Genomic DNA, 13,195 nt, shown 5'->3' with positions numbered 1-13,195 from the left:
CTTAGATCAGGAGTAGCACCATGCTGACCATGGTTGCCCAGTTTCTTGGCTCAAAACATGCTCATGCTTGCCTGCAAAATATAACAGAGGTATGAAATTGGGGATTTAACATGATATCAATATGTAGGCAGGAGTAATCATTTATGATAACATCCCAGTTTGACTTTATTGGTTAAAATAAAGTATGCATCATCTGATGCATTTCACACCTGAGTTCTAGTGAATCTTGGCCAAAATTTTAGCATATCCTGACTCCAACTCATATGTTAACTGCCTTTCTTACAGGTCTTTAAACAATAGTGCTTGCTTCACTAATGCATAGCTGAATTGAGGATACCTGCCTATCTCCAGTCCTGACTTCAACAGCCACGCATGAGAAAATGTATTCTCCTTGAGAGTTTTAGATATTTAATGGCTTAAAAGAGAAATGTTTATAAAGAGGATCATGAGGCAGATGGAAGTTTTTAGCAAACTGATGAAATACCTGGAAGAAATAAGGTATAAGAAAAATTTTGTTAAATTATAAAAAAAACCCAGAATTAGTTTCGAGGGTTTTAGATTAAGCTCTCAGAAGAATATACTGCAAATTTATACTGCTTTGAGGTTTTAATATTCAGTGTTTGAAAGACACTCAACGAACTTCAGCATGAGGGTATGCTGCTTCTTCCTTTGTTGACCGGTTACAAGGGCTGGAAGGCCAAGTTTTCACCCATACTGTTTCCTCCAGATCTATCTATGGCTTTCCTGGAAATAATCACCTGTTGCATCATTCAAGTACCCTAGACAACCATGCCAGGAAGGGTGAGGTTGTTAGGGTTTTTATTGCTTTAAAAGAGATCCTTCCACAGCTGTCACTATTGTAGAAAGATTTGTTATTTGATGATTCTTTCATACAAGAATAATTCTCTGTTCACAACAGAGAATGTTTTAGTTACAACAACATGCTAGTAAGATCAGTCCTCCTTGCCTCCAGTGTAGTTTTGTCTCTGCCCAAACACTATTAACATTTTTTAATATGCATTCTTGCAGAGTTCTATAATGGTTTACAATCAAAAAAGGTATCAAATTCCAATCAGACACAACATACACTACTAAAATGCCTGTCAGCTAATTGCAGTTATGTATCACACTAAAGGAGCAGGCTTGTGTTTTCATAATTGTCTTTAATAATACTTTTGCAGAGAAAATTCAATTCTTTACTTTCTCTAAGCTCCTGTATTTCAAGGACTCCTCAAGGCAATAAACCAATCTGTTCAAAGAATAAAAATCTAGAGGAGAGTGGCCATATTATCAGAACTGAAATCTTGATTCAGTTCTAAGTTAGTTGTCATGGTAGTTACAAACATTTTTTTTAAACAAAAGAGTGCAAGTAATTTTCTCCACTATGTCAGATGTCAATAAAATGCATTTAATAGGATCCCCACCAAAAAGTTGATCTTCCATCTAGATTCTTCTCTTACCAGGTGGCTCAGATTGCGCTCCCCGATGGCTTTGCATATTCACATTCTCTTCATCTGCTGGGAAACAAAGATGTTTAGCATTCAAATTCTCTTCTCTTCAAAGTTGTTGATTAACAGAGATAATTTGAGAGAAGAAACAGCACTGAAGAAACTGGGCTACTGATAGTTGAGTTTCCCTTGTGTTGCCTTCATGTTAATTTTAACATGCATGGTACATGTTACTCAGTTTCCAAACTTCCCAAATTACAAAACAGCAGTGCCTGGCTGGATTGCTGCTCTATCATCTCCCTTCACCAACCAGTCAGAAAGACTAGGAAGGACAAAAACAAAGTTTCTGCCCCACCTATCACCCACAGTACTCCCCAAGTTCTCTGATCCAAGTCTTATCTTATTTAGGTGGAAAGGAAGTAGATAGCAAGCAATAGACGACTGCAGAAGAAAGAATCATTTGGGAATGAATATCTGGGTAGTTGTCAGAAACCTAATATGTAGGCAAGCATCTTGAAGACACAAAGGCAAGATTTACAAAATTAGAAATGACAAGGTATTTTCCATCATGAAAACAGTCTGTAATCCCCAACTTCCACTCAATTTTCCTTGAAGAATGTTTTCTTGCAGTCTCTACTGCTTACTCTTTAGCAGGAAATGCTTTTATTTTAAGAAATGCAAAACGTTGTCTGTCTCCTTCTGAAAGTCTGCATTTTGGGCAAGGCATTCTTCAGACACCCTTAGTAAGAGAGGTTACTCCCTGTGAATACAAATTCACTGTGCTATTAAAACTACCTTATGTATAAGATCAATTTCTAGCCCCCATATAAATAAAAAAATGCATCTCTAGACAGTAGAAAACAAAACTAATTTAGAATTCTTACCACTTTGTTTGAAGCACAGTTTCTTCTTCTGGTAAGCAATGAAACTAGACACTGCTCCAATTACAGTAGCAAGCACAGCACTTACAATTCCAGCTATCGCTCCCTGAGAAGCTGAAAAAGGAGGTTTGTATACTTTTTTCAGAATTGAAAGCAATGTCAAACTTGTATTGTCTCAAAGTAAACCCTGTGAACACTTTCAAAAAACAATCAACTGAAATTATTACATGAAACCGTAGTAATCAACTCTTTCTTTGTGAATAATGAAAAGTGAATCCTCTAATTTTATAACCATTGATTTTATAACCATTGATTTCTTAGCAATGCCTATTGTTAAACAACTTAAGCATGCCTGTTCTAAGTTCCACTAATTAAAAAAGCTACCCACTCATAGCCAAATCTAAGTTGTATGCATGCAATCACTGCACCAGCATCTCTGAGACCTTAACACTTCTGAATCATTTGCAACATAAAGATTTTTTAAAGAATTATGAAAGCAGAGCTTGAAAGCAAGAATTCTAGATTTCACAAAAGTTTTTAAGCTGAAACTCACTACCAGCAGTGACCATTCTAGCAGAATATCAGCAATACAGAAAAAAAACAGAAAAGAAGCTTCAGACATGCAGACACCATCATACACATATAAATTTATGCATTTACCCTCAGCTTCACCATTATTTAGACTTGGGCCCTTTCGTTCTGTAAAAATGAATAAAAAGGTTAGATGTTACATGTCTAAAGAACAGTCATCTCATAATTGAAAACCTTTTTGACAATTAATCATGCAAAATTACAAGCCACCTATTATATCCATACAGCGCAAAGCTCTCTGGCACTCAAACTTTCTATTTTCAAAGCACAGCTCATGGTGATGCCAACTTCAGCCTTGGGTGCTCAGCATTCTACAAAATGAGTGCAACACACTTGTGAAATCTGGTTTAATCAATTTGCCCACCACCACAGAACACTCAGTGGAGAGGAACAGCATATAATTCCAGGGTAGCATTCAACTGTATTTCTATGGAACCAACTATCTTTTCCTAACATCCCAGCCTCATTTACTGAATATTTTTGCAATTCTCTTAGCAAATGAGACAGAAGTTCTATAAATACTACCAACTATGCAACTTGCACCACTGAAGCAGGAACCTGTGCATATGAAAACACAAGTCTCAACAGACGCTTCTTGCCCCTGCCAGTTTTCAAGTTACTGCCCCAAAGGAACCTTGGAAGGTGAAAGCTTCCAAAAAAATTAGCATCAGTAATCTCTGTCTGGGACAACTCTCTGAAGAAGTCAGTAACCAGCAGCACATCTCAACATCACATCAAGATACTTAACTTAACTCTGACCTGGAAATAATAAAGTTGCAGTAATGCACACAGGGATGACTAACCCCATCCTAATGATGACCATTACTGCAGCTTGGTTCCAGTGACCACCTCTGTACTGAAATGCGCCGTGACAATTAAGACATGGCAGATTACTCAAAATGAATTTGGGTTTTATACTGCTCAGAGCAGATATAAACTACATCACTTGGAAGTCTAAGGATCAATTCATCCTGTGGGACAGATGAAATCTTTGAGAACACAAGGTGTCTCTTCTGGCCCACCCCTGGGCTTCCTAACAAGAAGACCTCAAAGAAGCTGAAAGTATGTCACAGAAGATCTGAAAATAACACCTGGATGCCTTTAAGAACTATATTAATAGAGAATTTTGAAATAAGTACCACATTCACATCTCAGTTTTAAAACTCATCTTAGCATAACAGTGAAAATCATTGAAGGTTCCTAGACCAGTTTTACCTCTTAATTATCTGGGTTTTTTTGGCAGAGACAGAACACATTGCTTTTGGAGGTATGCTCTTAAGTTTCAGATAACAGAACCAATGGTGTTACAAGATAGACCATGTTAACCAGCTTATGAGCAAGCTTTTATCAAAAGCTCAGGTAGCCATAGGATCAATATGAAGCACAACCTACTATCTTACCATTGCTGCCACTACCATCGCCTCCTCCTTTTGGTAAACTGCCATCGTATAGATCTGAATCATCAAGGTTGCCTATAAAAAAAAGATAAAAATATTATTATCTTACATGTTTTAAGTTCAGTGAAAAGACACCTCAAGGCACATAATGACATGGAAGTTTTCTCTAGATCGTTCAGCTCAGTTTGTGATGGTTTTAGGCTCAGCATCATAGTCACAAGATGTTCATGTTTCAAAAGCCCTCCCAATCTTAAGTCCCTTCAGCTTAGCACTCTACAGTTTGATAGCAGCACTGCTGCCTCTGGACTTCCTGAACAACTGAGATAAGCCAGTGTCCAAGAGGAGGTAGTACTGCAGAAGTCATAGGCTAAGCAAGCAAGAAGCCCTGTAAGCTACTTAAGTGGAACAAGCCAAGTTTCACTATCCTCTTAAAGCAGAGAAAGGACATGGACAGAAAAGGACCATTTCTTTTCAAGGCTGCAGCTGTGAATGTTTCTTCAGAGTTGGGTTTCTAAGTCACCACCAATCTTCTGAACCTGTACAACACAGTAGCTAGAGGTGGTGGAGGGGAAGAGTTCAACATGCCACAATCCAGTGGCTGCAGTATTTGCCTAACAATAGGAAGGTCCAATTGTAACTCCCTCCTCTGATTTAGTGCAGGACAGTGAACGAGTCCCTCTCCATTTCCACTGGACCCTACCTCATGTGGCCTGAGTTCTCCTCCCTCCCACTGCTGCCAAATGAATCTTTAAGTAAATCTGTTTCAAGCAGCAAAACTAAAAGCATTACACCAGAGAATGCTTTAGCTGGGTGACAAAAGCACTGTACTGAGGCATACATGACCTGAATTCAAATATCTGCTGCAAATCAGGCAGGAGAAGGAACAAGAACCAGGGCTTGCATTTCAGGTAAGGACTCTTTACCACCATATTCCTAGACAATGGCATCATCACAGCTGCATCCATCTTAATCTGTTTTGTTCTGAGTTATGCAAAGACAGAGAAGACCTCTAAGGCACAACAGGCAGGGAAGGACATGTACTTTAAGCCTACCTTTCAAACACAAGAGAACTGTATTTCTTAACTGGGGTCTTTAAAAGAAAAACTAAAAAAAAAATAACCCTTTAACTTTGAGCTTTACCTTTAATTTAGATGCTTTAAGAATACAGTTCACAGGTAGTTCCTACTGACTGTTCAGCATGACTAGAAGAATTCAGTTTGTAAAGATGAAAGGACTCAATCCAATATGCAGGTGCTCCACCATAGGCAGCCAAGAACAGCATTGCCCCAAGCACACACACTCTGTCCCATCCTTCCTCCTCCCCACACCATCCAGCTTTTAAGTGAAAGTGACTCAACAGGTTTGTTATGGAATTTCAAGACTGCTGCAAAGCGTATTTGCAAGACAATTTTTCCTCAATCCTCAGTGTTTATCCAGTGCAACATCTGACATACATAGCAGCCAATTAACAAGGTGTAATTATTGTAAGTTTAACTGAGATAGTAAAACCATGCCATGATTTAGGAGTTTGTGCTAGATGCCTTACCAGTGTCTTTAGGATGTGCAGGTGGACCTTGCTTGGGGTTATCTACACACAAAAGAGAGATTTAGGGGGAAGGGGAAAAAAAAAAAAAGAAAGAAAAAGTTAAGAGACCAAAAGCAGTAACTTTGAAAGGGACTAGGAAAGATTAACAAATACTTTTCTACTGTTCAGAAATTCCCGTTAGGTCAGTCTTACCAGTGTCTCTGGGATTTGCAGGCGAACCTGGCTTGGGCTCATCTGTAAACAAATAAGAATAAAGTGACCCAAGTTACTAGTGTGAAGAGACCAAAAGCAGAGCATATAGTGACCTTGAAAGACAATCTTGCCTGTGTCGTTTTCCTTTCCTTTCATTAGCTAATGCTGTATTTGTTTGGTTATTTTAAGTTAAACGCTGTACTTTAATGCAATTAACAGTGTTTCTGCTACATTAGCCTGTATGTCAGACCCTTGCTATAACTGAACGTATACAGAAGAACTAAGTGTTATGCAGCATTTTAGTTTGGACATCTGATTTCAAACAATGAACTTCTTTAAATTTTTCTACCAGGTACAGATTACTTGGCTGTTTCCTCTTTTAAAACTACCAGCTTTTAACCAATAATAAAGGTTGGTACCTCACTTTAAATAAAAAAAAAAAAAAAGACAAGATACACATGATAAAAGTAGAAATACGGTCCCCACAGTAACACTTCATTTAGCTTTGCCACAAAATAGGATAGTAAGAGATCTTAGTAATTATGTCTGTACTGTTTGGTCACAGTCTTTGATGCCCACATCAAATTAACACACCAGCAGGGGTTTTTTAAAACTGTGTTTTCACCAACAGCTGAACCAATCCAGCGGCCCATTTCTTCTGTATGCTACTTCTCCTTGATGTTGCATGGTCTTGCCTCCTCCCAGCTCTAGCACAAGTCAGATCAGGTCTCCTGAGGCTCTCTATATTCAAAGTAAAGAGGCAGGCACCTCCAGAGCACAGTTCTAAGACCCCAACTTAGGCTTGCCATCCTCTAAAGGATCCTCTCTCTACATTTACCTGAACCATCTGATTCATTCAGCCAACTGTTTCTCATTTAGCCAGCTCTGATTTCAAAAATGTCAGCAGTTGGAAACAGATTGCTTTAAGAGGGACAAAACTTCAAAGGGCTAAATCAAACAGAGCAGAAAACAGTGCTACTGTCATACAACTGTATGTCCTGTGTTAGGAAAGCTGTCTATACTGCAACAGGTCTAGTGATGGTACTCGAAAAGCTACTGTGCATTATCTGCCTAACTGGATGCACCTTCTACTGACTGAGTGAAAACAACAATGCAATTTCTGCTGCTGCCCACACTACGAAGCTGAAGCGCATTAGAAAGAGTAACTTCCCTCATATTATTTCAAACAGATTAATGTTTCCTTGTGCTACTAAAATTACTTCCTGGAAAGAAAGAGTTTACTTCAGGTTTAAAATCTACTTCCATAAGTAATAGTTTAGGGAATTAGTGCCATCTAGTGAAGACACAGCAATGAAACAAGTAGGACTTGGCTAAGAAATGAGTGAAATATATAGATTTTTTTGTCATCCAGACCCTTAAAAATGAAGGTGAATAAACATAACTGCAATTATTTTTATCTGCAGTCTGTTACCTTAGTCAGCTCAGTGCCCTTATTACATTTAGGTAATAAAGGATGGATAGACATTGCACCAAGTACCACTGAGCAGTATCCAGGAAAACATGGTACTTACCAGGGTGAAGGGCATGTTCCAAACTGAAATCATCTACAAAGAAAGAAGGGAAGTTTTAAATGTAATGCAAAAACTGAACTAGTTTTTGACTGGTTTTACACAAAATGCACCTCACAATGTTTTCTTCAAGAATATAATAGCATGCTCATTCAACAGTGGCCCACAGAAGAGCACCACAGAGTTACCAGGCATTATCTGCCAAACTACATGCTGCTTTTGGTGATCATGAAACATGCCAAGGCCAGCTCAAGGTGAGAAAGCTCAAAACATGCAGATTGAAAGCCAGCAGAAGGGATTCTCACAAGGCCTTTAAGCTTGTGAAATCACAAAGTAAATTTGTGAAAGCACTAGCACAGGACTCCAAAAATGCAGAAATCCTTTTGCTATTAGGGAACTGCTTTCTTTTATAGAAATATCTCAACTCTGTGTGCCACTAAATTGAAAAATTCAGGCTCTCAAATTAGTATGTACAACTACAGTTGACTTCAGAGTAAAAAGCATTAACAAACCAATTAGATCTCACCGAAATCTGGTGGCGGTGGCTTCTGAGATGGAAGAGGCTTCTTTGTAGTTTCTGTCAGGGACGGTTAGAAAAAAAAAGTTTAAATCCTATTTAATACATTATTCAGAAGATACATGAAGGACAAACGTAAAACTATATTTATACAATGAAAAGTACAAGATCAAATCTATACAGCAAGACATTTTCCCCTGAAGAAGAATCCCTGAGTGTTCCCAAAGACAAATTTCAGTTCTATGTGGTCAACATTTTGACATACCCATAGCTGAATTGTTCCACTGAGGTTTAAACAAACCATATGTGGGGAAGGTGTCATGCTTGGTCAGGCAGTGATACTCGGAAACAAGTCAAAAGAGCAGCTGCTATTTTCCCACCTACCTCCCAAAATTTGCAAGAGTGTAATAATTACCAAGTGCATCTTGTAAGCTGAAGTCGTCACCATTGCCTGTAGAAGATGAAAGCAACAGTAAGAACGCTGTTTTTTCTTACTGAAAACACTTATTACATTCATAGACATGTCTTTGATCATCTTGAGGTATGTTTTCTGCTTCCTGTGTCAGACTATAAGAATATTTTGAGTCAAAGCTGAAGACATTCTTCTCTATTTCTCCAGACCACTATTCACACATCTCTTCTGAAAAAAAAAAAAAGAGGAACAGCACTAAAAATTGTCTCTATAGAAAGGACCTGGAGGACCAGAACACACATTCCAACAGTCAATATAATGCACTTAATGCTTTATTTTTGCCACTGCTATTGCGTGCTTTCTTAGTGTCATCCACAGCATACTCTTTCCCAGCCTTCTTTCCACTGAACCACAAAATGAGCAGGGGCACAGTTCCAATTCACAAGAATTTACAAGATTCAAGTGTGAAGAAGAGCCTTGGAGTACAAAGGCCAATATGAAAGTTATATGATCGGGTAATGTATTTAATACCTTGGCATTAAAAATTAATTTTCATGGGTTTTATAAGACTTATCTTTTACTCTAACAAAGGTTAACAGTATGAAGGTTGTTAATTGATGATCTGGAGCACTCTCTTCAAATTCCTAAAAGACAGTTAAATGCAGCTGTCACAACTACGGGCTCTCCACTCCAGGTAAATTAGTTTCATTTTCAGCCCTTAGGAAAAGAACATTCCCTATTGCTGTATTAGGTCAGTTGCTAGAGCTACTGCTGCTTACCCAGCCAACTGCAAACACGCTAACTCAATACATTCATGATACAAACTGGTTTCACAGCATGAATATAGTAGTGTGATCTCAGCAGCAGAGGCTTGTAAGATAAACAGACAGCTAAAACAAACTGCTTGGGTATTTCTGATAGTTCATCATTCCTACTTTCACTGAAGCATGGAAAAAGGCATGAAAGTAGATACCAGCTATTCAAGCAAAAGACATCCAAATATATTGCTCCAGTCCCAAAGAAGCTGGAAGACTTTTTCTACCTACGGAGTATCAAGCCAGCCAAAGCTAACTTAATTCTGGCCAAAGCTACCTTAATTCAGAAGATACACACATAAAGCATTGATGTGTCTGGCTTTTCCTCTAAGAATGTAGCTACAGAAGATGAATCTGAACTGGCTACTGCAAAATCTGAAGAGAGGAATAAAAAACAAATGTCAAAAATCAAACCACAAGCACAATGTTCCTTCTGCTTACATGACATGCCAAGTTAAGACAACAACAAATCACAAGTCTAGTACCAGGAATGACAGATGCTCATATACTTGGTGACATCTTTTATCTCAACTGAGATCAAAACCGAAATCTCTTTTCCTTCTCAGATAACTGCACTAATAGTGGCATTTTTTTTCCAGAGAAGAAATGAGACTAAGAAAAATTTTTATTGTTTTATTATGGAAGCAAGGGATGACAACTAGAATTAAAAAAAAAAAAAATCAAAGGCAATCTTGCTGTTTCCTGAAAACATCCTTCAAGCTAGTCTTCAGTCTGGCCAACTGAACTGCTACAGCAGAAACTGAAATCTGAAGTCTAAGCAGCGATTCCCATACTGTAACATTTGAACTGAGTACCACTTTGTTCACAGCCAAGCAGGGAGGTAGCACTGCCTGGTCAGTGACAGGCACCTTCACGGAAACAGAGGCAATTCATGGCTTTATTGTGGTGCACGAGCAAAATGCATTTAGAACCTCCTGGATAAAGTCATTAGGTATAGATCTTGGAGAGAAAGCAAGAAGATATTTTACTTGATGTTCTTCACTCCAGGTGGAGACCATAAGCTCTTTTAGATACTTAGCTCATGAAAAACTGTTTCACAGAATGCAAAATATTTGCAGGTTGTTTATCTGAAGCCTACATCATCTTGCAATACAACCTTAAAAACCTCACTAAAATGAGCAGTTGCTAAGACCCAAATCTCAGGTACTTCTGAAGTTATCCCTTTGTTTAGACTACACCAAGAAATCTCCATATTAACAGGCAAAAAAAGTCAAAACACCCAAGAGAAATTTAAACAGGTATTTTCATAGTTGTTCCTCAAACTTGAATTCTGGTTTGTTTGTTTTCTCAAGTACATACATCTCTCAGGCTACAGTCCTCCAGGGAGGAATGCTTCAGACAGGACCTAATCAGATATTTGCTAGTATAACTCTAAGAAGGCAGGCAGAAGGATCTGTTGAAGATGCATGCTCCTCAAAACACTCTACCAGAGTAGCAACCAGAGGATGGACCACCACCATTGGTTAACAGCATCAGTCTCAAGGTTAAAGATATATCACTAAGTCAATGAATGTTACATTGTGGGGTATATTTCAAGAGCACTGTTTCTTTTTAGAAGGAGTAGCAGTGGGAAAAACAAGCACATATACTCAACATTATGCTTTGGTGCAGCTGAAGTTTTACCTGGAGCAGAAAAGAGGCTATTTGAAGAGTCTCCCACTGCCACCAGGAAACTTGGTCTGAGAACTCTGAATGGTTCTAGCTGCAGTGGTTTCCCTCAAGAGGAGGAAACCAGTGTAAAAGAGTGTGCATTCAGAGACATTGCTATTTTAATGGATTGTTTTCACACATGATCTTCATGGAGAAATAATTTAGGAGGAGACTGCTGACGGCCAATCTCACATAAGACATGCTGTGAGAGAGTAATAAACAAATTTGAGAGTTAATAAAAGAAAAAAAAACTTCTATATTGACTGTAATTATTCAAAATTCTGCAACCACAATTCTGTTTTCCAAGCATGCAGCAAGATGTCAGGTTCTTCAAACACATTACTTTATCTCAATAACGGTAGCAGAAAATGTCAAAACCTAGCTTATGAAACTCATTACAATAATCTGCACTCTGAAGTGCTGGCAGTCTGCTTTGCCAGCAAAGACTGAGTGTTTCTCCACTGTTCATGACAAACCTTCATATGTCTTTAAAGCACCTGCTTTTACAACTGTACTTGCTCAGCTTTTATACGGGTGGGTCCAACTAAACTAGAAGTTCAATTACTTAGCCTGAAAGGAGAGAGGCTCAGAACCAGGGATTCAGCTGGTTCCAGGGAAGAAACAATCAGACAGAGATAAAGCTACAGAAATAGAATAAAGGTAGTAGCAGGATCCAAGAAGAAATAGTCAGCAAGAACATGCTGCACTCCCTACAGGTTTAAGGAGCACCCAGAATAACCTAGTTTATGAGCATGTTCTTAGTCTAAGCAATGACAATTGCAAATAAAGCAGATATTATACTGTGTACAAAGCACAATACAGCAGGTATTTCTAGCTCCTAGGGGCATGAGCAGATTCAAGAACGTTTCAGAAGTGTCTACACTATTTTTCTTCCATGTCCGTAGCTCAAATACCAGGATCAAGAGACAGATCTTCAGCAGGCTTTCCCCAGTAACCTGCATAGTTTGTGTCAGATGAAGGAAAAACAGCAGGTAAAGCAAAAGAGCAAACATAAGCTTTGGAAAAGCTGATGAGCTAGAGGATATTCAAGAGAGCCAAGATTCTACACAAATAGAAGTCCTTTGCAAAGACCCATCACCTCTCTTAGATACTTACTGCTACGGTATTAGATTAGCCATATTTACATTCCACTGCAGAAGCTGACACAAGCTTTGGAAAGTTCCTTCATTAGTCATGTGTATGGCAACACACCAAGAAAGGAAACTTGTGATGAATTACCACAAACATAACTTTCTGACTTGAGCAACAGACTGCTTGAATTTTGTTTTTCTAAAAATGCTGGTGCTCTCCTCCTTCCCTCCCTGCCTCCCCAGCACCCTGCGCACCACAGGGTGCCACAGAGCCTGCATGCTGCAGCTGGTCTTCCAGTTGTAGGCCTATGGACCAGGTGACAGTGGTCAGCTTGTCCCTGTCCCATCACTGGACATTACCTGCCACTCCGTCAGTGGCCGACTAACTTACAATCATAGAATATCTTGAGTTGGAAGGGACCCATAAGGATTATCGAGTCCAACTCCCTGCTCCTCACAGTACTACCTAAAGCTAAACCATACGACTAAGTGCATCATCCAGACGCTCCTTGAACTCTGACAGGCTTGGTGTCGTGACCACTTCCCTGGGGAGCCTGTTCCAGTGACCGACCACCCTCTCAGTGAAGAGCCTTTTCCTAATGTCCAATCTGAACTTCCCCTGATGCAGCTTCATTCCATTTCCTCATGTCCTATCACTGGTCACCAGAGAGAGGAGATCAACACCTCCCCCTCCGCTGCCCCCCTTGAGGAAGTTGTAGTTGGCGATGAGGTCACCCCTCAGCCTTCTCTTCTCCAAGCTGAATGAACCAAGTGACCTCAGCTGCTCCTCATAAGTCTTGCCCTTGAGGCCTTTCACCATCTTGGTCCCTCTCCTCTGGACACGCTCTAATAGTTTCATAGAATCATTTAGGTTGTAAAAGACCCTTAAGATCATGAAGTCCAACCATTTGATGTCCTTATACTGAGGTGCCCAAAACTGCACACAGTACTCAAGGTGGGGCTGCACCAGTGCAGTGTAGGGTGGGACAATCACCTCCCTCGACCGGCTAGCTATGCTGTGCTTGATGCACCCCAGGACACAGCTGGCCCTTTTGGCTGCCAGGGCACGCTGTTGACTCATGTTACACTTCCCATCAACTCGAAC

The 13,195-nt window shown here is 39.4% G+C and overlaps 1 protein-coding gene across 2 annotated transcripts in view; it reads right to left on the bottom strand.

The window, feature by feature from the left end:
* CD99 (CD99 molecule (Xg blood group)) overlaps positions 1–13,195 on the bottom strand; it is a 34,656-nt gene that overhangs the window by 4,419 nt on the left and 17,042 nt on the right. Inside the window, exons 2-10 of one of the 2 annotated variants that reach the window (XM_059821913.1) lie at positions 8,517–8,552; positions 8,111–8,161; positions 7,588–7,620; positions 6,056–6,097; positions 5,864–5,905; positions 4,321–4,392; positions 2,990–3,028; positions 2,333–2,443; positions 1,461–1,517 (exon numbers count right to left, since the gene is read on the bottom strand). In XM_059821913.1, the coding sequence (XP_059677896.1) occupies positions 1,461–1,517; positions 2,333–2,443; positions 2,990–3,028; positions 4,321–4,392; positions 5,864–5,905; positions 6,056–6,097; positions 7,588–7,620; positions 8,111–8,161; positions 8,517–8,552 (483 nt within the window). The remainder of the gene's footprint in view (positions 1–1,460; positions 1,518–2,332; positions 2,444–2,989; positions 3,029–4,320; positions 4,393–5,863; positions 5,906–6,055; positions 6,098–7,587; positions 7,621–8,110; positions 8,162–8,516; positions 8,553–13,195) is intronic. The other variant, XM_059821920.1, reaches the window with a different exon arrangement.

Source organism: Gavia stellata, chromosome 1 (genome assembly GCF_030936135.1).
Source record: "Gavia stellata isolate bGavSte3 chromosome 1, bGavSte3.hap2, whole genome shotgun sequence".
Taxonomy (NCBI): Eukaryota; Metazoa; Chordata; class Aves; order Gaviiformes; family Gaviidae; genus Gavia; species Gavia stellata.
The sequence above is the reverse complement of the archived record's forward strand: the minus strand, read 5'-3'. Positions and strand labels throughout refer to the sequence as shown.